We start from the raw sequence: 26,493 nt of genomic DNA, 5'->3' as shown, positions 1-26,493 counted from the left end.
ACTTCAATGCCATTTTTTTTCCAGATAAGAATGACTCTTGTAAAATTTGGAAAAAGCATTTTTGCTTGGGAAGTTGATTACATGTTGATGCCACCAAACTAAGTTGAGAAGATTAAGCATTTTTAAAATATTTGAAATAGTTGGTAGACACTTTGAATGTGATATCAAATTCTATCCTATAAATGTATTTTGCATTAAAAATAAGATATGAGATTAATGAAATAAGGGTAATGATGAGCATTGGCTTAAAAAAATCAATATCAATTTTCCATATTATTCAGTTTAACCCTAAAAATTAACTATGTTATTTTAGAGTTAAAAAAAAAAAAACAGCCAAATTGTATTGGTTTATTTAAGTTTCCTAAATCTACATGTATTATTAGTTAGGGTTCTCCAGAGAAAGAGAACAGGATGTATATATATAGAGAGGAAGATATCTATTTTAAGGAGTCAGCTTATGCAACTGTGGAAGCTTGGCAAGTCCAAAATCTGTAAGATAGACCAGTAGGCTGCAGACTCAGGGAAGAGTTGCAGTTAAAGTCCAAAGGCATTCAGTGTGCTGGTAGAATTTCTTTTTCTTCCTGAGAGGTCAGTGTTTTTTTAGTAAGGCCTTCAACTGATTGGATAAAACCCATCCACATTATTAAAGATAATCTGCTTTACACAAAGTCTACTGATTTAAATGTTAATCTCATTTTTTAAAAAATACCTTCACAGAAATATCTACAATAATGTTTGACCAAACATCTGTGCACTGTGGCCTAGCCAAGTTGATACATAAAAATAACCATCACAGTGTATTTATATAAGCATCTAACATTTGGGAAATAATATCACCTATATTTTGTTATAGTTTCCCAAGATGGGGGCAGTGGAGAGGAAGTTTTCATCATCCATTTTTAAATATCTGAATTACCAGCCAAATCTACTTTTTCTTCCATCAGCTAGAAACATCCATTTAATTTTTTTAGGTAACTATAATAAAATACTTTATGCAATGTTTACAAAATCAAATTATCTCTTTTCATATATATTTTAATTTTTCTCTTGTAAACTAGCCTGATGAGATTATGGGATTAATGCTTTTAGCTGCAATTGTCAAATACTTTGCTTAAGTTCTAAAGCATGGATTGAGATTTTCAAATTGCAAATCTCAAAGGGCCATGTCTGCTATTTGAATCTTGATTTCACTAACATTAAAAAGGAACATGAAAGAGAGAAGTATGTAATCAGTTCCCAACCTTTCCATGTTTAACTATACTTCACTCTACTGAATGTGATCATTACCAACTTTTCTATCGCAAGAGTGTCGGGAAGGCAAGTGAATCCACGGGAAAGTGACATACTTGATCCTCAAAGGAAATGGTTTATTTATTCCCTTGTACTACATCTGACTGATCTTGTTCCTTTTTTGGAATGAATAAGATCAAGAAGTGAATGGCTGAAAACGACTATTACAGTCAATGCAGGAAAGATACAAGAAAAATGTGATGAGCCTTAAGGTTGAGCAGTTTCAGGATAGGCAGCCAGTAAGGGCAGATGACCTTGATATAGCTAACAAAAATATTTCACTGACCATCACTGCAAAAGAGTCCTTTCATTATGTAAAATATATTCCTCCCATTAAGACAAAACCAAATTTGAAAACTAAGAGTTCCTGCATTTTGATCCTTAACAATCTAACTTACTCCTTGTGTTTCACAAGAGAGATAGATTTGATGAAAAAGATAAAGAAAATTTGCTTACTAGGAAAGTAAGTAACCTAATTGTAGTATATAACCTCGAAGATAAAATAATGTGTGTGTGTGTAGGGAGCAGGGAGAGGGCAAGAGATGAGGGACAGGGTGGGGGGAAAGGGAGAAGGTGCGGGGAGAACCCTTTGATTCTACTTGACCATTGAGAAGCAATAAAGCAAGCCTTCATGCTGAACTGGACCTTGTCTGAGACAACCCTTTCCTGACACTGGCAGGGCATGAAAAGATCTGTGAGGGAATCTACTTTGCACCTCCATCAAACCTATGATCATAGAAGTACCTTTCTGTGCAATTTTTACTTTCATTTCTTCTTTATAGAAAGGAAATGCTCTCTAGATTAAACAGAATATCATTAAAACCTGTCGAGTGACTGGCAGAGTGCCTGGAATACAGAAGATACACATGTTTTCATTAGAGAAAAGAAAATCCTCTACCTTCAAAATCAACTTTTTAGCACATGCTATGAGAATGTATATAAAATATGTTAAAAAGGCAAAGGTCTGATACATATATATATATATATATATATATATATATAATTTTGAATTTCAGTAATGTACATGAATAGCCAGAAGTATATGTTCTTTTAAAAAAATGACAGTAGGTCTATATTTTGGGTGTACTGTCTCACGCAATAAAGATTAACTGAGTGTCCACATACTATGACCCAAGGACTGGACCAGATTCATAGTTCTTTCTCCACTGCAAGGTAGAAGGTAGTTTATGTCAACAAAGAGAGAGAAAATGAAGTACTGCGAGTTTCAAGGAAAGAGAGAACTCAATTGGTGGGAGATCAAAAAAGAGAATCATGGGAATTCCCTGGGGTCCAGTGGTTAGAACTCAGGCTTTCACTGAGGCACCTGAGCCACCCTCAAAGAATGCCTCGGATTGAAAAGGTTGCCATTGCACTCAAAGACCCTCTGTCAATGATCCTCATTCATCTTATTGTTGGGTGCTGCTCTTGTTCCAGACAAATGCCTAAGAATTGTGAAAGGCATAAGCTTTTATCTGAGTTGAGCCAGATATTTAAGAGAATTCATGTCACTCTACATGACACTGAGAAACTGAGTGAAGCAGTTGTGTTATTTCAAGTCCAGAGCAATAAAATACTATGGATAATTAAATAAATCTAATCCTTTGTATTCCTTTTGTGATTAAATTTAAGACAATGTGCATTTGTTATCTGGAGAAATCAATGATAGAATAGCTAATTACTTCCTTTAGGAACCATCACTCTATTACTGTTAAATTCATTCTGCTGTCATTTGCATAAATTGAATTATGTGCACTTCTTAAATAAATTTACATGTTTTTCTCCAATTCAAATGCCAGTTGCTTTATTGCCTTCTTCGTATCTCCCAACATTCCTGCTCTCATACCTCTAATACTGAAATTGGAAAGGAACAAAAAACACAAACAGTAGAAAAGACAGAAGCCAAAATATAATTCAAGACAGTGGTGGGGCAGAAAGATCGCTGGAAAGTACAGCTGGAAACCAGAGAACAGTTGCTGATGGTATCACCATCATCAAGCCTTACATTTTTAAAGTTTAAGAGCAAAAAATATAGCCCTGTGGGATCAGAGGAGAGAAAAATCACTAAAGATAATTTATAACATTTCCTAAACTTTTGAAGAGTTAATCAACAACTAAGAAAATGTGGTGTTTTACTTAATGTTTGTAAAGATCATTTCACAGTATAACTTAACTCATGGTTAATTACTTGTACCAAGCCAGAGAATGATGAAAAATATTGCCCCTGTCCAAATAATGCAGATATTTTTAAAAATCTAGGGATTTTATTTTATTGTTCATTTGTTAACAAATAAAATGCATCAACTAAATAAAGTCTAGAAAGATTACATAAAGTAATAGACTATTTTTCTACTACAATATTCAGTAAACATGTTTTTAAATTATAAAAGTTTCATACACATAAAAAGAAATATGAACAGTCAATTAAGATATAAAAGTTTGTCAACACTAGTTTTGGCCTATCAAAACAAAAAAATAATGAGGACCTAGAAGGCTGGCAGCCCTACAAGGCAATTTGGTAACTAACACAAAGCAAACAACTAAACAAATTTCAACTCCCTGAATTTGCTTCCAGGAATTTATCAGAAGGGAATAATTAAATAAGCACACAAAGACTTATGTATGAAAATGTTTGTAGAGACAAACTAAATGTACATTTATAAAGAACAGGCTCAATAAATTCATGTCTTCTACATAAGGGAATGCCAGCAGCATTTTAATGTAATGATTCAATTCTGTATTTACTGGTTTAAAAAAATGGTTCTCAATATATTGTAAGTGGAAAAAAAAATTCAAAAGCAGATATCAAAAAATATATACATGGTACAATACAATTTTTCTTCTTGTTAGGTAAAGATAGAAAGAAAGAAAGAATAAAATTATGGGGGAAAAGGTGGTAGGGTTATGGGTGGTTTTTACTTTACTTTTTTCCAACTTTCTGTATACATTTTACTTATAAGAAGAAAAAAATAATGCCCCTTCCATAAATAAAAGATACCATATTAACCATAATTAGAATACCACATTTTCTCCTTTTCTTCTCACCATTTCACAGCATCTACAGCTGTTAAAAGGAAACATTCCTGCATTCAAAAATATACTTAGGGCTTCCCTGGTGGCACAGTGGTTGAGAGTCCGCCTGCCGATGCAGGGGACATGGGTTCGTGCCCCGGTCCGGGAAGATCCCACATGCCGTGGAGCGGCTGGGCCCGTGAGCCATGTCTGCTGAGCCTGCGCGTCTGGAGCCTGTGCTCCGCAGCGGGAGAGGCCACAACAGTGAGAGGCCCGGGTACCAAAAAAAAAAAAAAAAAAAAAAAAAAAAAAAAAAAAATATACTTAACCTCATTGGTTTATTCACTTATTATTATAATTTTATATTAGGTAACTAAATTTTGAAGCTTTCAACATGCTTTGCTCTGTTCAGCAATGTATGCATATACATATGCACACACATATAGGTCATTCATTCAACAATATATATGATAAAGGCTCTGTGACTTTATTATATAGTAGAAATAAAACATGTACCAGTCACATTTAAGCTTCTTCTAAGTTAAAGAGCTCTCCTAACAGCCCTAAGTAGACGTTTTATACAAGATGACCAGCATCCCAATTGGCCAAATCTGATTAGACTAGGGATAAGCACTTGACAGTCACAAACATCGCTGACCCCCAAAGGGAAAACAATCACATTTCATTCTAGCCCCATGGGCTAGAAGAGGAATGGAGGAATAATGTATTGGAGAACATAGCAGTGGGTACTGGGAGAAGAATAAGGCAAACAAAAAGTAGTACAGATGGAAAGGGAGATAAATCACTTTGGTGGTTCAACCCTTTAGTAAAAATTAGAGGACTGTGGCTACTAGGGTCCCTGGAGTTGACTGGATCCAAATTCCTTATCAACAAGGCTCAGTCAAATGAATTCCTATTCACAGATTATTGTGTGAGCCCAGGGTCCTGCTTTGATACTTACAATAAACTTGCATTATCTAGTCACTGTTCCAAGTCACCAAAAGCATACATGAATGCAACTTTTAACGGCCTATTTTAAATCTCACGCATCTGAATATATCCAATATACATCTGAATATACCTCATCTGTTTACATGAAGATACATGAAAGAAATCAACCACCACTGTAAAAGAGTGAATGCTTTTCAAATAGCAACAAGTATTTGCAGAAGTGACAAGGAGAATCTTATTAGAAGACTGATTAATACACACATACACACACATACGTTGTTCATATTCCTGTGCTAATGTTGAAAATGATTTTCTTTTATTTGATCAACATGATATCAAGTAGCTGGCTTATGTGGGCTTTATTATGGGATAACTAGGTCCATAAACTGGAATATGCTGTCAATATGTCTATCAATGATTCTCTGAATCAACACATTATTCAAATGTGTTTTATTCTAAAACATTACACATAAAAATTGCACATGTGTAATCTCTACACTGAGCAAGCATGATTCAGGGAATGCAATCATAAAGCACTTTCTTTCTCCCATTTATATTAACTGGGGTTAGCTAGTTAGTTAGTTTGTTTGTTTTCCTGTTTCTGGATTAAAAACCCAGTAATTCTGGTCACTGTTAAGTGACCTGAGTCCCTCCAGTGAGTAATTAAAAGGTTCAGTGTTATTTAATAGTCAGAACTTTGAACTTTTCCCCACTTTTTGACCATCTCTAGATTGGGAAACTTACAGCCAAGGAAAGGAGAATAGTCAGTTTCTTCTCTTTGTGTTTTTACACCTCCTTTCTCAGAGCTTCTGACACCTCCAGGGTTGCAACAGAGCAAGTGAGAATAGCTAAAGCAGGAGCAAAAGGTTCTCACTGGACAGGAACTCTCAAGAAGTGGCATGGTACTCTTACTGTAGCAGGAGTAGTCAGCTGAACTTTCCACTTGTCCAGCTTCATCAGTTCTTTGGAGACCTACCCACCCATTCCACGACTGGGGATTTTTCACCTTCCTTTAACATGAGTAATGCACTCTCCTCTACCTCCTTCTTCCTTCTTCCAGGCATCTGACCAGACCTCTAGCTCTGTCTCTGGTAAGTTCTTTTCAGCCATGCAGGAAGCTTGCTTGCTCCTCCCCCACAATCTCTCTCTTTCTGTTAGTCCTTTTGGGCTGCTATAGCAAAGTACCACGGACTGGTTGACTTATCAATATTATGTCATAGTTCTCGAGTCTGGGAATTCTAAGATCATGGCACTGGCAGATTTGGTGTGGTGGCTGATAAGGGCCCTCTCCCTGGTTCACAATGGATACCTTCTCCCTGTGTCCTCACATGATGGAAGGACTAGAAGCCCTGTGGGGTCTCTTGTATAAAATCTCAGCCCATTCATGAGGGCTACAGCTTCATGACCTGAGCATCTCCCTCCCAGCAGCCCCACCTTCAAATACCATTACATTGGACATTAGGATTTCAACAACATATGAATTCTGGGGCGGGGGGGGGGACACAAACATTTAGACCGTAGTGATTTCTCTCCCTCTTCCCCTCTCCCTCTCTCCCTGCTTGGATAGAGTCCCTAGAAGGAAACTTTGCCATAGGCTACCCCAAACCACCACCTATTCTTTGGCAATTTTATCCACAACTAGCCAGTCTGTGACTTGTCATTTCGATTTCTTAGGTAGAAAGGCAGACACCCAGTTCTTCCAAGTAGTTCTATTAAACCCCTTTTTCATTGGACTTGAGGCTTCTTCCTTGAGAAAAGTTTGGGGTTTACAACACCATTAGGAGCTTTCTCCCAAAATCCTCTTTTTCCACTCTCCTAGTTCTCAGCTTCTCTAACCTCCCCTAGGCTACAACAGCGTCATCATCTCAAGGTTTTATACAATCTTTTCCTTTTTTCCTCCGAAGTTCTACATACTGGTCCTAGTAGTAGCAATTGTATTTAAGCCTCAGCTGAAAATGAGACATCAATAGTGATACTTAAGCATTTTTACAGTATCTGGTTTTGATTTGTCACTTATCTAAAATCAGAACATAGCATAGCCTCTGAGTAACTATAGCTATATAATTTAGTATTTTATAATTATGTTATAAATCAGAATTTTATTTATAATACTTTGAAAATAATCATAATGTGAAAAACCTAAATGGTAAATAAAATGATTTTCAGAATCCATAATAAAATTGATGAATTAAACACAGATCTGTTCCTCACCTATTCATGCATTCATTTCCTCCCTTAGAAAAATAATTATTCAATGTCTGCTGGACAATAGTCTAATGATGGGCAAAGCAAGTTGGTTCATTCCTTCATGGAGTCTGAAAACTAATTTATTATAAAAAGAGTATCTTTTATATTGCATAACTGTTAGGATGTTTGGCAAGAACTGACATAGTCTTACAGCACGGGCAGGAATGGAGAACAAACAGAGAAGAAATACAGCAACTGATGAACGAGACAGTAGATCAGTGAGAGCCCAAAACTGATCATAAATTGATGAAAAGAAACAGGAGGAACCCATGATGTACAGAGCCAATGTCAAGATGACTTAGTAAACACAGGAAATCATAATAAGGCATGTGGTTAGCACGACTACTGGGGGAACGGTTGTTTTTGGATGAAAAGTTGTAATTCGAAGAAAGTTAATAAACATATTTGTACCAAAATATTATTTTTAGATGAAAAAGACATATTATCTCAGCAAGGAAAAACCTGTGGCTATCTGACAGGACATAATTGTGAATTTGTGCCCAACCACTGAATATTACTTAGAAGTAAAATTGCCAGTGGTTATATTTTTTAAATATATAGTTTGTTGATTTTTGAGTTTAAGAGAATATAAGCCTTATTGTAATACAACTCCTATTCTGAGGGAAATGATGAATATGTTTAGTTAATTATACAGTTTCAACATTTTAGAACCAGCTGCCTATTCACAAAAAGAACATGTCAGTTTTTAAAAATGTCTACAATGCTAGAAAAAAAAGTAAGGCAAAGAAAGCCAAAGGAAGATAAGGAGAGAAAATATGCAGGCTAGTTAGTATACAGAAGGTATGCCTGTAAGTTCTTTATGATTTTAATACCTGTTTGACTCTGAACTTACTAAAAGTCAAAGTAAAGAGGGAAGCAGGCTAGGTTATGAGATTCATTGTGTCCATCATTAAAAACTAAACAGTTGCTCAGGAAAAATGAGTTAAATCCATGGATCCTTTTCCAGAAGACACTTCCATAATGAAATGAATGTCTACCATGAAGTTAGAGTAGACAGAGTTTTATGGAATTCTTCCACTTTCTTTCTTCCTTTCTCCCTCTCTCCCTCTCTCCCTCTCTCTGTCTCTCTCTCTCTCTCTCTTTAAATAACATCCCTGTGCTGGTAAGATCTAATTTTTGGACAGACCCCTTGCCTTTCCCCTGCTGCAGGGATCTGAACACTTTGGGATAAGTTTTCCCAGGCTCTGAGTCAGCAGCCTGCGTGCTGGGTTCAGACAACAAACGGAACAACTGGTAGGAGGGCAGTAGGAAGGGAGAAGCCATGGTACTTCTTACTCTGTCTTCAGTAGTGCCCCTGGCTGAGGTTACATCCCCACTGTCAACTCAACCCCTGCATTTGTGTATGCAGAAATTTCCAACTTCCATCAAGTTACCCCAACTCCCTTTCTCCAGCGTAGGTTTAGTAATGGCTCCATTTTGTTGTTCATCTCTTGGCTACCTCAGTGTCCCCTGACTGGCCTCTTGGTTTTTCATCACTGATGGAATTATTTCCCTACTTTAAATGCCCTCTGCTTTAAATATTTAGGGAGTTTTCTTTTATGGTTGGATCCTGACTGATACAATCACTCATTATAAGACAATGCTATATCTTTCACTCAATTCACTATAAGTAATTTTACATTGAGGAATACCATGGAAATTTTTAGTATCTGCATATGACACATCCAGAGACTCTTATGCAACAGTAAATAGCAGACATAGAAGGGTGTAGAAAACAAATTCCCATGAGTCATTCAGATGTGATATTCAGAAAGAGAATTATAATTTGCCAACGTCAATACATGTGATATTTCAGCACACAGATTAAATGATGCATCTTCAGTGGGCATGCTCCCTAGAAGATCCCTAGAAATGCACATGTGCCAACATCTTGATGGTAATAAGTCAGTGTAACCCAGAAGGACTATTCTTATGACCTAGTATCCTTCTCTCTCATCTACCTACAATCAACAAACATAATTCACCTAGGATTATTCTTTATTGCCCAGTATGGAAGACATATGTGGAGGCTAATATCTAATCTTCCTCTTCCAGTTCCTCACTTCTCTAAATATGTTAACTAGGGAACACTTTACAATTAAACATATATGCTAATGATATATCAAGCAACAAAATTTAAGTTACCCAATAGCTATATGACATGAGTGGAGCTTTTCCCAAGAATTCAGAATTATTAAGGCCCTATAAAAATATTTTCTTATCATTTAACTTATTAACAACACATTCTGGCTAGAGAGGTCATATGCAAACTTACCTTAAAGAGAGAGGTGACCTTTTAGAATTGCCTGATATATGGAATGCAATGTGTTTCAATAAAAATATTCAACTGGGAAACTCAGTGATTCAGGGGACCAAATACGATCAGTGCTTGTCTTACTTCCTGTCAGTTATTTCAGTCCATAAAGCAAGTTTATTTTATTCTGATGTCATTAAAATTTTCAGTCTTATGGCTAGTGCCCTAGTTTTTATTACACACACATCCAGCAATCTTTGCATCACAATTTGGCTTACCTGGGCCTTCCCAAGAGGGAGAAAATACACTGGCTGGAGTCTTTTAGCCTCCACAGTAGTTACAGTTCTTATTATCAATTATTAAAGCAGCACCATAAATTTGCATTACAGTATCATAAATCTGAAAATGTGCACCCCCTCTGTGAAGGGGTTGCTGGTAAGTTATGTTTCTCAGCTTGTAAGATTAACTTTAAACGATAGAAAAATCACAGTATGATATTCCCTGTAAGACATTTTTCCCAGAAGATGTATCCCACCAACATCCATTTCTTGCATACTTACCTGAAAGACTTCCTAATATCTTCTGCTTGGATTGTCTTGAGAATCTCTTGGTATAACTGAAGATCAAGTGTTCCTGAAGATGTAGCATTTGAAGAGCAATTTTTATGTGTGTAATAGCCTATCAAAATTCCAGAAATAAATAAAATGATTGCTGTGAAAAATATTTTTAAAAGGCAGCAAAAATTGCAGGGGTTGCTCTTTGGTGCAGATCTTGTATAATGGGTCACATAGTCAGACTCTTCTTGAAGTCGCTGAAACCTTCCTTTGGGTGAAGTTGCTGGTTGAATGGGATCAAGATTGAGGTCCGCAGTCTCTGAATTCTCCAGGTTTTGATTCTCAGCACTATCTAGCTGGAACTGATCAAAACCAGGCTCCTCCAGTTCCTTTTCCATGTCCCACTCTAAGTCAAGGGCAGTGGCTTGGAGGTCATCATTGTCTAGGTACTGTGAATGTCCTGGAGCTCTTCGATCTGCATTGACCTTCTGATAGGCCATCTTTTTACCTGTGAAAATAAGAGCAGTATATTTTCTGAAAATAAATCAACAAAGAAAACCTTCAAGGTGAAAACAAACCGTAATCTATATTAGCTGTTCATAAAATTTTAGTGATTATAATCAGGGGAAATACTTCATTCCTATAGAAAATCATATATTAATTATTTAATCTTATGTTTTGCTGTTGATGTTTACTATAGAAAAAAGACAAACAATAAATAAAAGTAGAAAGCACCTGATGCAAAATCTATGAGAAGACATAAAATACACACACACAAACACACACTATTCTTTTGAAGCTCAAGAAAATTAAAGTCACAAATGCACAACTGCATTAAAGACAATGCATTACAATGAAAGCCAAGTTTAAGCTTATACATTTTCAAAATCACTTTTAAGAAAAACTGAGTACAGAAGCAATAAAGTGTCATGTGTTAAGTTAAGGGGGGAAAAAAGACCCGGGGATCAGTTACATTACCAGAGCTAATTTTAAAAACACAAATTCAGGGTAAGAATGAGAACAACAAAATGAAGTAGCACCTCTATAGAAATCCAAGAAGCAAAATATGGTGTATTGCCTAGTCATGAGTTATCAGAATGACTGCAAAACTTTAAGGCTACCATAGAAAGCCAACATGTTTCATGGAATTAGTGACATGAATTGGTCTGGCTCGCTGAACTTTAAATAAAGTCTGGGATGGCATCCATCCAAAGAGGGAAGCCTTTTGCCAGGATAGGAGAGTTTAGCTTCATAACCTTGCTACTGAGTGGCAGATGGAGGCTCTTCTCCCCTACACAGTTTTGGATGACAGTTTGTTATATCCTGCAGAGCAGTATTAGGAAAACTGGACTAATTAACTACAAGTGGTCTTCAGTCTGGATTCAGTAACACACTGGTGTATTGTAGTTGCACATTAGGAGCATTTATACTTAAATTTTCTGTGTATTAGATTTGTCATCCCAGCTGGATTCTAAGGTCCCTCACTACGTTTTACGATTTTTCTATGGACCCCACTGTGGTGAGTGAAAAACAGAGCTCAGCTGACAAGTGATTTGCTAAGTGTCTTAGGGCGGGTTGTTAACAAGTGAACTCTAAAGAAAAAGATACAAAGACTTCATGAAAGGGAGTGGCATTATGTACAGAATTATGGGTATATACAATTCCAATCCTGTCTGACAGAGGTCCATATAAATTAAAATGTCCTGAATGTTTAAGAGAGTTCAAGTACAATTAAATATTAAACTTTACAAAATAAAAATTCTAATTCTGATTAGATTTCCCATCTGCTACGATACCATTTTTGATTTACTCTTGTCCAGAGCTGATTCAATAAAGATGAATACCTAATACACATCAGGTATGGGGATAGGCAATGAAAACGAAGATGAACGTGTCCCTATTCCTCAAGTAGGGAATGATTCAATAAGAGAGACAGACATTTGAACAAACAAGTATGTCACATAAAATATGCAAAGCACAAGGGAGACTCAGGGGTGACAGATTCTAGCAGAGAATATGGGAAATAATTCCCCACCCAAAGTTATTTCTGAGGTACCTCTGGAGAGAGAGGAGGAGTTAACCTAGGACACACCAGGGGTGTGAGAGGAGAACAGCCAGGCAGGGGAAAATGTATAAACACATGGAGGAAAACAAGTGCACGGTGCATGGTACATGGACCATTTAAAAAACTCAGACTGGTGTGCGAACCAGAGTTGGAGAAAAAGCTATGAAAGGGTGACCGTAGGCAAAAGGCTTAACTTCTTTGCAACACGGGGTCTTCATTTGTGATATGGGCATGGTGATAATATAAACATCATAGCACTGTCACTAGGAATAATTGAGACAGCGAACCTAAAACATCCATTGAGTGTCACGTAGGCTATATAGGTTTGAAGGGATATTTCTGGTATTAGAGGAGAGAGGATTGTCAAGGATTGTGGGAAGAAATAAAATGAATTAAATAATGCAGAAGAAATTATATAATTCTGCAGAACATTGTGGAGAAGGGGAGCAGGTGGTGTAATACACACACGTACACTCACACACACGTATATGATAGGTTTTTGCTTGATTTTTTGTTTTGTTTTGTTTTTTTACAATTATATGTAGAGACTAAAATATTTTTTAAAAGTACCACATGACATAGCAACTCTTACTATGCAGATATTAGTTGGTACTACGTATTAGAACAGCCTCAGGAGTGATTCTGCAGACCCCTTTTGCCCCTCCCTCTTTTCCTTCCTCTTTTCCTCTCCCTTTTTTCTGCTTGGCCTGGTTTCCATGATGATTCAAGAATGTGCATTATTTGAATTCTGTCTTTGGTCACATCAAGACAAGAAGAGAAAAGGAGTGATATATGGAGATAGTGATAATTATTCAGACAGGTTAGGAGATCGTTGATTAACTGATAGAAGAAGACTTTAAATCATACTTGGTTAAAACAACAACAACAAAAAATAGTACAAGACAATACTAGAGAACAGGAAAAACCTAAAGGCAGTAGAAATAAAGTCACTTTTAAAATCCATGATTCTAACCTCTCTCATATTACAGAAGAGGAAGCTGAGGTCCAAAAGTTGAGTCATTCTTTAGGCTGAGAAAAGTGATGTTTGGGGACACACAAGGTGATTTGTGGTTTTATAAAAATATGGGATTAATAAGTTAGTGGTAAATTAATAAGTTGTGGGGTTAAATACCCCCACAATCCATTTTTTTTAATGTACATTGCAAAATACTGCAATATCTTGGCAGTAGTCAATTTTTTTCCTTGTTTGGCTTAAATATCAATCAATTCCTATCTTGACATGATATTATGATATTTACTTCTCTAACTGTTCAGTTTATGCATTATTGATTTACTTAGACACTATCTCAATATAGTTTTCTAGACTTTTTCCTCCCATTTTAATGACTCAGAGTCTCTCTAAAGGTTTTGGGTTTTTTCTGTTTTTTGTTTTAAATTGAATTGTAGAGTGTGTTTTATGCCCAAGGAAGACTTGGCACACAGGAGTTACTACAGAAATGTGAAATCTCTAATTCTGACCTCTAATACAAACATTCAAAGTCATTTCTCTACAAATCATTTACAAACCAACTGCAGTGATGAGGAAGAGTTTTCATTTCTAGCCTGACAATAGGTATTCCATCATCTGTACATCAGCAATTTAACGCTTTTCAAACATCAGACAGAGCTATCAATTAGAATGTAATGTAGATACAGATATTAACTCCTCACCATGATGGATGTCTGCCTGACATGCTTACTACCACTTTTGGACTCATTACACATTTATAAATTTACACTAAATTCTATCTTCTAGGAGAGCAGTATCTGGGAAGATCAAGCCACTTGATGTAAAAAAAAAAAAAAAAAAAAAAACCCAAAGGATTTTAGGAAAATTTCCAAGAAAATAAGTATGTGATGACATCTATAATGAAGCATTTAACCACTTATTTGATAAATTTATATTATAAATCCATTAGAAATTCATTTCTTTAAAATTATCTTGCCTTAAGGAAAATAGTATAGGTTTTTACAAAAATATAGACCTCTGCCTTGACAGCTTTGTTTCACTTAAGGTATTTAAAATGATCTCCTCAAAAATTAAACTGAGTAACAAACTATTAAATAGAACTAATAACATATTTAAAGTAAGCACCAATTATTTCATTTGTCCCACAAAGAATGTAGCTTTCTTTAAAAACCTACTCCCCATGAGGTCAAGTAAAGGAAATATTGCACTTTTTTCAACAGAACTTTCAAATTCCCACAACGGAAATTTTATATTATAAAAAGAAATCTTCAGCAAAATCAGCATGTCTTAGGGATGATTGCATAATTATGCCAAACTTCATATATTTTCTGTAACTGATGTACATGATTCATTTAATTTATATTGTCATATTATTTATAGCTACCCTATATGAGTAATTTAAAAAATACGTGTAGTAGGTTTTGGAATCTACCATGAATGTTTCCCTCAAAAATATGTAATTAGGTGTAGACCAGTCATAGAAACTTGCTACATTTCTTAAAACAGAAATATTTGTAGCATCTGTACATTCTATATTATACTTATTTTTATAAAATGCAATTTTTATGAAAAGTACAATACATTCCCCATGTTTTCAACATATCTTATTTGCTTAGGTGAGATCCTTTCCCAACCAGGCCCACAATGAAGGCTAAACTATTATTAAAATTCAATATAGTCAAACGTTTATCATTTGTATACACTTATTCTTTTCTAAGGAAAAGAAAGCAAATACAAGATGAACTAAACAATATTTCTTCTACACTATAACAAGCTTAGATCAATAAAAAAATGAAGTATTTTTACTAAGCATATGGGTAGTTTAAAATAAATTGATGCTTCCGAATGCTTTGTTTCACACATCTTTACTGGCTGAAACTAAGTAAATTATGTAGAAATAAAAGATGAATACAGAAATAGGCTGAAATTTCAATATATAAAATACAGTCTCTTGATGCTGCAAATCTAACTTAACACAACAGCTGGCAAATATTTTAGATGATAAATACATGTTAAACAAAATTTCATTTTAATAAGTTATATATTACAAATGTCACTTAGAAATATGATTATGACACGTTATCTTGCTCAGCAATCACAATGAGGGAATTTATTACATGAATGCCCTGACCTTATCGATCTCTAAATTAGCAAACTCTATAGTCAGACTACCTGGTTCAAGTCCTAGCTCTGCTATGTAATTTAGACCAGTCATTTAATCTTTTTATGCTTAAATCCCTTATTTGTACAGTGGATATAATAAGAGCACTGTATTTGCAGCATTACAAGTAAATGATATAAATTATTAAAGATTCATTTAACAAGGTCTAACATGGTGTAAGTGATCCACTAACAAAGCACCACCCCAGAAATTCTATAGAGTTTAGGAAAATAGAATGATTTGGAGCTTAGAATTTTAAAATACAGACTTAACGAAATTAAGTTATGACCAGAGGGCTTAAGTTTCAATAACAAGAACCTGGAGATAATGAGAGATGGAGCAGCGCGCTCAAGCACTTTTGAAGGGGAAGCATCTGTTCGTCATTAGCTGTGGTTCAGACAGATAGAAGTGTGGCTAATATGTACATAAAAGTCATTATTACATTGTACTTTCAACCACCAATTCTATATCTTGTTATTATAGAGTTGAGTTTCTTTTCAGTCAATTTACAAAAACAACAGAGCTTTTCCATAATTCTCAAGAATTCAGTTTAACAGTTCCCAGAATTAGTGATAATTAATCATGAACATGGGTTATGTATGTTTTTGGTAGAACACCATGTTTGTCGTAGGTGGTTGACTTGATCCACTGACTATGATGATACCGATAGTATTTTAACTTAACCAGTATAAAAGACTGTATAGATATTATTAGAACTACGAACACATCTAAAGACTTTTCTACTTGTAAAAGTTATTTTACAAGTAAAATAAATTAATGAGTCTGGCAGATTAACTTGAAAACATAAGGCAGAATCTCAATTTCCAATGACAGCTCTATGACTGAATCTTTATTGTACAATGGGGAAAAAATATATTCATATAGTGTTTCCTGAAGCTTTGAATATCAAATCATTTGCTGGTTGGAGCAGATTGATTTGAGGCAAAGGCATTTCTTAGAAATGTCAGTGCATCATCAAAAGGTATTCATTATGCACCTTTGTGCAGCATTACTTTAGATGCTGCACCAGTGAACTAGGAGTGCCCAGAGGGATTTTTAAATTTAAGTTTAAGGATATTCCTTATAGGCTGAAAACACTTGACATAAATTTTTCAGTATGAACCTAGTTTGTACAAATAAAGCCCATATTTGTGGAATAAATTTTTGTTGTTGAAAGCTTTAATGGTCTCAGCTTGAGAGCAGGGCCAAAGATAAAACTATAAAAAGAGTAATTCAGAAGACTCTGTTCTCTGACTTAATTTTTCAGTATAATGAGATTATTTTTCCATTTAGTTTTGTGAAATGACCTCAGGAATTGTTACAGTGTCTGGAAAGGTGGTTAAGAATGCCTTATTGCAAATTTGTATATTAACTGAATAAAAGAAATGACAATAATTATTTGTTGTTCATGCTTCACTAACTGAATAAAGAGTCTATAAAGTAAGGGGAAATTATTATCTGTGCTTTATTTTTAGAAAAAATATTAGGCCAAGCCTACCCTGAAACAGGTAATAGCACACTGAATTTAGGCAGAGCAGATCATCAAGCTGGAGAGTATAAAATTAAAACTTAACTCTGAGGCCTGAGTTACCTTGATCTCTAAATGACATGTAAAATGTGTGCTTCTAAGATGCCAAATTAATGAGCTTTAAATTGCAAAATGCAGTCAGAACCATCTGAGGGAAAATTACTTGGTGAAATCCAGCAGGTTTGTGTAAATGTGTTTTATATCGCTTCCATATGTATGACCACCTGCCAGTTCCCTGAGTGGGCCTGCCTTTCTTTGAGTACCTGTATGTAACAGCAATTTGTGTAATACACTCTAACTGAATGGTTAGTTGGGCCCACCTGAGAGCTCCTGTATTTACAGTAAGGTTTTCCAATATTAGAATGCTATAATTCAATATAGAACTTGGCAAAGAGAAGAATTAATTTAAATGACCTGAAATAATAGAGTACACTCTATGGGTTACTTGAACAGGTAGATACTCTATATAATACTAAGTGTTTGAACTATCATGGGTGTTTCAATTTCCAGTAACACCACAAAACTCTATTTAGGGATGTGTAAACAGTTCCATGACTCCTTTCCTGGTCCTTTTAGTGTCTGATTTCCCCCTAGATTCTAAAGTATCTTCTTTTTTTTCTTCCTTGTCATCATTTCCATTTGTAGTAAAGTATTTAAAGAATTTATTTACTTCTACAGAATTTACATTCTTTTACCCTTCAGAGTATGGATGTGGCTTACATTAGAGATGCACATACATGAGATAAATGACACCACAAAACATAAAATAAAGAAGAGTAGATCTCTTCAATAAGTGGTGCTGGGAAAACTGGACAGGGACATGTAAAAGTATGAGATTAGATCACTCCCTAACACCATACACAAAAATAAGCTCAAAATGGATTAAAGACCTAAATGTAAGGCCACACACTATCAAACTCTTAGAGGAAAACATAGGCAGAACACTCTATGACATAAATCACAGCAAGATCCTTTTTGACCCACCTCCTAGAGATATGGAAATAAAGACAAAAATAAACACATGGGACCTAATGAAACTTCAAAGCTTTTGCACAGCAAAGGAAACCATAAACAAGACCAAAAGACAACCCTTAGAATGGGAGAAAATATTTGCAAATGAAGCAACTGACAAAGGATTAATCTCCAAAATTTATAAGCAGCTCATGCAGCTCAATAACAAAAAAACAAACAACCCAATCCAAAAATGGGTAGAAGACCTAAATAGACATTTCTCCACAGAAGATATACAGACTGCCAACAAACACATGAAAGGATGCTCAACATCTTTAATCATTAGAGAAATGCAAATCAAAACTACAATGAGATATCATCTCACACCAGTCAGAATGGCCATCATCAAAAAATCTAGAAACAATAAATGCTGGAGAGGGTGTGGAAAAAAGGGAACACTCTTGCACTGCTGGTGGGAATGTGAATTGATACAGCCAGTATGGAGAACGGTATGGAGGTTCCTTAAAAAACTGCAAATAGAACTACCATATGACCCAGCAATCCCACTACTGGGCATATACCCTGAGAAAGCCATAATTCAAAAAGAGACATGTACCAAAATGTTCATAGCAGCCCTATGTACAATAGCCTGGAGATGGAAACAACCTAAGTGTCCATCATCGGATGAATGGGTAAAGAAGATGTGGCACATATATACAATGGAATATTACTCAGCCCTAAAAAGAAATGAAATTGAGCTATTTGTAATGAGGTGGATGGACCTAGAGTCTGTCATACAGAGTGAAGTAAGTCAGAAAGAGAAAGACAAATACTGTATGCTGACACATATATATGGAATTTAAGAAAAAATATGTCATGAAGAACATAGGGGTAAGACAGGAATAAAGACACAGACCTACTAGAGAATGGACTTGAGGATATGGGGAGGGGGAAGGTAAGCTGTGACAAAGTGAAAGAGCAGCATGGACATATATACACTACCAAACTTAAGGTAGCTAGCTAGTGGGAAGCAGCCGCATAGCACAGGGAGATCAGCTCGGTGCTTTGTGACCACCTGGATGGGTCGGATAGGGAGGGTGGGAGGGAGACGCAAAAGGGAGGGGATATGGGAACATATGTATATGTATAACTGATTAAATTTGTTCTAAAGCAGAAAAAAAAAAGGCAGGTAAACAAGATTGTATAGCCTGATCCATTTTCCCCCAACATTCCATCTAGATATGTATATACATATATAAAGACACAGGGAAAACTCCAAGAGGATAGAGAGTGAAATTTTCATAGATGTTTCCTCTCATTGGTAGGATTTCAATGAATTTTCACTTTCTTCTTTGGTTTTCAGTTATCTTTTTTTTTTTTTTTTTACAATAAACTTTTTTTTTTTACTTTAGAGATCAGAAAACTCATAAGGTAATTCATACTGAGGAGAATAACAAGAAGAAAGCCATAGTTTAATGAGGCAAAGAAATTCTAGTTTTGGAAACTTCCAGTTTTGCTACAGAATTTAAACAAATCATGAATTTTGTTTAACATCTCTTTGTGTGTCTCACGGTAGCTCAAGAACTTTTTTCTCTTTTTCTTTAAAAAAAAAAGAAGAGTAGAGGGAAAAAATACTCTGATAGTCTGACTAAGGAAAGCCACTGAAATTGAGTTTTAATGTAGTTGAGCTTCACTGCAGTCAGGGTGCAGAAGGGCATCTGTGGGGTCTTCTGAGGCTCAGTCAGCCTTCCCCTAATCTCACTTGGTAATCATAAGGCTGTCAGTCTTAGCTGAAGAGTTTATTTTTATTGTTTCTAAGTTATCTCTTTTTGTAGTTGCTAATTTCCATGTTGGTAAGCTATCAGTATTTTTCTCTATCTAGTCAGAGCAATCTGTGTGTCTCCTTTTTCACTTTTACTCTTAGATTTGGATATACAACCATGCCCATGTTATGGTATCCAAAATCATATGCTAATAGATGATTTATTGGGCCCTTAAAATGATCCAGGACTTACTATAATGTTGGCACTTTACATACATATTGTCATTTAATTAAACAATCCTATATGATAAGTACTATTACTATCCCCATTTTATAGATGAGGTATCTTAAACTGAGGGATTAAGTCATTTCCCCAAGTTCTCACAGCTATTAAAGTACAAGCAGCTGGAGTATCACACCCGACCTGTCAAATTCCAAAGCATACTCTTTTTAAATATTACAACACTCAGGTTCTCTGAAAGTTCCCAAAGTTGGTATGATCTTAACAAATTCAGAGATATGAGGGGTTTATTTATCCCTGGTTTGTCACCAATATGACTACAAGCACCAGGAGTCTCGATGTACATTAAATCTGACTGATCCTGCCTTGATCTTTAGATCCCCGGGGGCTGCTCAGACTCCAGGACCTAAAAGATCTCTGTGGTTTGCTCTCGACAGTGCCCTAGCAGATATTGATGTTTCCTGGCCCTGTAGTTTTTAAATAAGGGAGAACTCCTTCCAAGTCCATTGCTCTGAAGAAAACACCACAACCTCCACTTAATGGTGTCTTCTTAGCAACATTTTCAAAATTTCTCTTTTCTCCTGCTGCTGGGCAACAAAGAGCAAAACAACTGTGCTTAGATCTTGAAAGCTACAGTTCACATTCAACCTGCCACTGTCCTGTTTTCAGACATTCAAAACCTTTGGTCCACCCCTACTACGTGTGGTTTACATGGGCATAAGAGGGCTTCCAGAGTGTCAAGAGTTAAAATGTCAATACAGTCACTGCTCTAGTCTGAGAGCTGTCTGTCAGGAGGAGCCTCTTAGCTTGATAGATACACTGCAATTTTCCATCCTTTCAGCCAACGTGAATAATCTTAAACTGCTGCTTTTTGACTATGGCTCTTGGATTTCTGGGAACAGACAGATGAAGCTTTTACCTACATAATACCACTACGCACTCTATTTCTCACTTTTTTCAAAGGTACTTTATTGGCTTACTTTTTAAATATCTTTACTCTTCAAAACGTATCAACAGGTTTCTACAAACTGTAAGTGCTTTATTTTAAAACTCATATCCCTATGTTTCCTAAAATCATAACACAGAAAGCCTATTTGATGCCCAGGTTGGTAATTCAATGCACCCAGAATCTGTGATTTTCATTTTCTGAAATGGTTCTTTTCATACTTGTTCCTTTAGGGTGTTATTAGGAAAAAGTGTTAATATATCATGATACTGTGGTTAACTGGTGGGAAAGGAAACATCCCAGAAAAACACATGGGTAGAGAATGTTTATGCTCACTTAAAATTCAGTTACTAAGAAAATATGTATCATATGAACCATCCCAAATCTTTATTGGGTAAATTCTGAAAAACTATTCTTCAAATAAAGATCCAAGATAAATATCCCAATGTAAAAATTTTAATATTCAGCTTATATAAACTGTTAGACCATGGAGTTAAGAAAATTAAAAGTGGGGATTTAACCCAAAATACAATGATAGAAATAGAGCATAGTTAACAGCATGATATGCTCATTATAAGACAAAGATCTTATATATTAATTCACTTTACCTTAGGACTAAAAATGAATTTAAGTGAATTATTATGTCTGCACAAGTAGTAGGAATATATTAATGGTAAGAAATCTAAGAATTATGAAGTTTTCAATTGACAACTGATGGCAGAATCAAAATTGAAATGCTTTTTAAGAATTATCTCTAAAAGCTTTTGCACAGCAAAGGAAACTATAAACAAGATGAAAAAACAACCCTCAGAATGGGAGAAAATATATGCAAATGAATCAACGGACAAAGGATTATTCTCCAAAATATATAAACAACTCATCTAGCTCAATATTAAAAAAAAATCAAAAAATGGGCAGAAGACCTAAATAGACATTTCTCCAAAGAAGACATACAGATGGCCAAGAGGCACTTGAAAAGCTTCTCACCATCACTAATTATTAGAGAAATGCAAATCAAAACTACAATGAGGTATCACCTTACACCAGTTAGAATGGGAATCATCAGAAAATGTACAAACAACAAATGCTGGAGAGGGTATGGAGAAAAGGGAACCCTCTTGCACTGTTGGTGGGAATGTAAATTGATACAGCCACTATGGAGAACAGTATGGAGTTCCCTCAGAACACTAAAAATAGAATTACCATATGACCCAGCAATCTCACTACTGGGCATATACCCTGAAAAAACCATAATTCAAAAAGACACATGCACCCCAGTGTTCACTGCAGCACTATTTACAATAGCCAGGACATGGAAGCAACCTAAATTCCCAATGACAGACGAATGGATAAAGAAGATGTGGTACATATATACAATGGAATATTACTCAGCCATAAAAAGGAATGAAATTGGGTCATTTGTAGAGACGTGGATGGATCTAGAGACTGTCATAGAGAGTGAAGTAAGTCAGAAAGAGAAAAAACAAGTATTGTATATTAATGCATATATGTGGAACCTAGAAAAATGGTACAGATGAACTGGTTTGCAGGGCAGAAATAGAGACACAGATGTAGAGAACAAATGTATGGACACCAAGGGGGTAAAGTGGGGGGTGGGGGTGGTGCTGATGGGATGAATTGGGAGATTGGGATTGAGATGTATACACTAATGTGTATAAAATAGATAACTAATAAGAACCTGCTGTATAAAAGAATCAAAATAAAAAAAATTATCTCAAGTAGCATAAGAGAGCAACAATTTGCCCAAGATTTTGCTATTCTTTCTTACTTCTAAAATGCTGTATCTATAATTATATATATATATCTGAAGCTAAATAAGAATATAGTTTTGCAATATTTTCTTCTAGGCCTCCCACTCATAGAAAAAATAAAATGTTATCTGGAAAAACGGTGACAAAATTATTATTTTAACATACAAAATTCAAGTTCTTTGTATAAAAGACCTTTAAGTATGATAATACTAGTGACTGTCAACCTTTTCAGAAAAAAGGATTTATTGAAAAAGAAACAGGATGAGAAATACTACAACATATTACATCTGTATGACAGTTTGACATTGAGAAGTTAATTTTTATTACTAATTTACATATATGCATAGTAATAGTTTTGGGTAAATTAAAGCAACTAAATAATTTACTAAAAACTATATTGGGCATTGCTTATGTCATTTATATTTTATTTATGAACAGGATTATAAAAAATGGAAGACCTCCAATGGCACATAAAAGTAATGCTGATAAGAAATTAAATGTCAGGCAAAAGGCATGAAAATGCAATATTCACAAAGCATTAAATGTAAAATGTTTAAGAGAACTTTTATATAATTGGCACTATTGAAACGTAGTTTATTATAATACATGCAAAATTTTAAAATTCACCTAGCTCTTCAATTTTAAAATGTCAAATATTATTACTTTACCAACATGAATTTTAGCTTATTTTCTCTTTTCTTTCTTCCCATAATAGGTCCTTTATCTTTTTTCTTTATATTTTTTGTCTCCCTTCAGCCATTCCCATTATTTCATTTTCACTTTTCCATTCTTACTTATTTCACTATTGATGTCTCAGGAAATTGTTGAAAATAAAATAACTGACCATAAAGAGTTCATTTCATTCTTTTCTATATATTGGGAGTGATATATCTTGAGTAAAAAATCAGTGGATGTATTTGAAATGATGACCTCATGGCCAAATCAAAGATTATGTTTGGCCCTACCATTCCAAACATACCAAATCTTGAGTCTTCAAAATAATACTAAAACTCAACTTGCCCTTAATCTGCTGCTTGCTGCTTGGGAGTTCCACTCTGGGAAAAATGAAAGGCCTTTCCTCTAACACTTCTATATAGGTTTCCTTCAGCTACTGCGACTGGTGGTCCTTCTCGTTCCATTCATCCTCCATAACTATGGCCCTCAAACAAAACCTCTCTCTCTAATAGATTTTAGGAACCAAAGATTTCTTTTTCTTTTCTTTATCCTTTTCTTTTTTTCAACCCTGTAAAGGATTGAGGTATTTAATCATTCCTGAGAAATTTAAAAATATTTCAGAGCCCCAAATAATGGAAATATTATGGTTTCTGCCTAAAAAGAAACATAATCCTTAAGGTTGTGGAAAGTCAAAGTTAAGTTCAAAATTAAAATGGGAATGAGCATTGCAACACAAGTTGTAAACGGATGACCTTGACTAGTTTAATTGTACTAAAGAGTATAGTACTAGGGGGAAAAAAGCACACATTTATGTGTCACTATGTACCCTCTACTTATATCAATTCATTTAACCATCAAAACCATACCATGAAGTTACCATTTTTATCATCCCCATTTTACAAATAAGGACACTACAGAGAGAGAGAGAGTTTAAGTCACTTGCTCTAGATAACACAGGACTTGAACTCAGGCAGTATGGTTCCAGTGCCTTTGTTCTTAACCACTCTGCAATCATGACCAAAAACAATCACATGAGAGCATATTTTTAATTCCTCCAAAAATTAAGAAAAATACATAGAAGAACATCATTCAATTTTCCCACAATCAAGCCCTAATAACATTGTGTAGTATGACCTTTTCATATAATCTCCATCCCTAAGTACCTTCCTTAGAGTCTTTCAGAAAAAAGTGAAGACAGGAAATGAATAAACTCACCCATTCACATATCCATGGAAGCCTCTACTCTCTAGCCTCACTAAGCTGGCTTGTGGTTTTCCCCAATAAACTTCACATCCATCCTCATGGCTACTGGTGCTAAGCTCATAATTTTATTTTAATTAATTTAAAATTTTTTCCTTTTAATAGACTTTTCCTCTCTGGTTCTGCCTTCAATAATTAGATATTATTAATATTTTTATTGCCCATAGTTTTTATAATAATTCTTTGACCATGTAAACATTTGTTGGACTAAACCCAGAATTTTGACAACCCCTGAATAATTCACAATCCCCTCATATTTAAATCTATGGTCTTTCGGAAATACATACATCTTAAGAGCAATCATTTAACTTAAATATGACAGCTCTTAATGAAACAGATTAAATCATAGTGCAATGTTTATTTGCTAAAGTGTCTTATAAGAACTGTAATTAAGGCATGAATAACTTTTATGGAGAATAAATTCTTGAAGCCCTGAGCACAAGAAATCCAACTACCCTGTTGGAGAGGCCATGTGGAGAAGCACTGAGACCATATGGAAAGGAAGCTGAGTCCAGGCATCCAAATCAATGTGCCACACATGTGAGAAAAGACCAGCCACCAGCTGATTTCTGAGTGACAAGCATGTGGGGCCAAATAATTGACCAGCAGAGACCTGACCATATTCCTGATCAAATAAGAAGACATAATAAAATGGTGGTTGTTCAAAGCTCCACCATATGGGGGTGGTTTGGAACTCAGCAATAAACAACCAGAATACTACTAAAGCTCTTTTTCCAAAGCAGAAATCTGACCACATCGCTTGACCATTTAAGATCCCATGAGGGGTTTTATTCTGCACTACCAGGACATTTCATCATAGACTCCTTTCCAAAGCACAGAACACCTTTGTGTTCTGGCCTCAACTTCCGTTCTGATCCTTTTCCCTACTTCCTGCTTTCAGGAACACATCACACACCTTGCATGTACTCTTCCTCTGCCTGATCTGCCCTCAGGTTCAGATTCATGGAGGTAGTTAATTTGTCTAGTTTTTTATCTTTAGAGCCTAGCACGGTATTTGGAAACTTGTAGCTGCGTAATAAATGATAGGTGCCCAATAGGTATGATGTCTTGAAGAAAGTAGAGAATTTAGGGTAAGATAATTGCCATTTTATCAGCAATGCATCTTACTGCAATTACTTCAGCTCATTTAGGTTTGAAAAGAGGATGTAGTATCTATTCTATATATCTCTAAGTGTTAATTGATGAATAAAATTAAATATTTAAAAGGCAGTTGATAAACTGTAAAACCCAATATAACTGCTATTGTTTTAAAATTCTAAACTATTATGCATCAAGAGAGGTAGGTTTATTTTTTCTTTGTTTCACTTATTTTTCATTGAGGTAACACTGGTTTATAACATTTTATAAATTTCATGTGTATTACATTGTAATTCAACTTCTGTATACACACGACCAAAAGTCTCCTTTCCATCTGTCCCATACAATTGACTCACTTTACCCATTTTACCTTACCCCCCACCAGACTTAGGTTTAGATTTTGGATCCACTGTTCCTAGCTATGAACCCCAGAGCAAATCACTTTTCTCCATAGGTAAAATTAGATATATGTGTGTGAAAAACCAAATGAGATAACTGATAAAATGTTTTAAGAACTATTTATCATTATTATATAATTAATCAAAGATTATTAATGATGAATAAAAATTGCTTAATATGAATTAAGTTAATCACTCTCATGTCTATATCACAGGCAGCCATCCCAATTTCTGAATATTGCTGCTGGGAGGAAAAACCACAAGTGAATTTGTACAAGTGCTTAAATTTCTCTTATCACTGAGCAGGACATAAGAGCCTGGAATGAGAGAATAAAACAGGAGACTTCTGGGGTGTGTGTCA

General features: G+C 35.2%; 1 protein-coding gene across 10 annotated transcripts in view; it reads right to left on the bottom strand.

Moving 5' to 3' along the window:
• NAALADL2 (N-acetylated alpha-linked acidic dipeptidase like 2) overlaps window positions 1-26,493 on the bottom strand; it is a 1,532,395-nt gene that overhangs the window by 791,510 nt on the left and 714,392 nt on the right. For all 10 annotated transcript variants that reach the window (XM_081235898.1, XM_081235896.1, XM_081235895.1 and 7 more), the window contains one exon: window positions 10,312-10,813. In XM_081235898.1, the coding sequence (XP_081092024.1) occupies window positions 10,312-10,805 (494 nt within the window). In that variant the 5' untranslated portion in view covers window positions 10,806-10,813. The remainder of the gene's footprint in view (window positions 1-10,311; window positions 10,814-26,493) is intronic.

This window comes from Mesoplodon bidens (assembly GCF_964165515.1).
Source record: "Mesoplodon bidens genome assembly, chromosome: 5".
NCBI classification, from domain to species: domain Eukaryota; kingdom Metazoa; phylum Chordata; class Mammalia; order Artiodactyla; family Ziphiidae; genus Mesoplodon; species Mesoplodon bidens.
The sequence above is the reverse complement of the archived record's forward strand: the minus strand, read 5'-3'. Positions and strand labels throughout refer to the sequence as shown.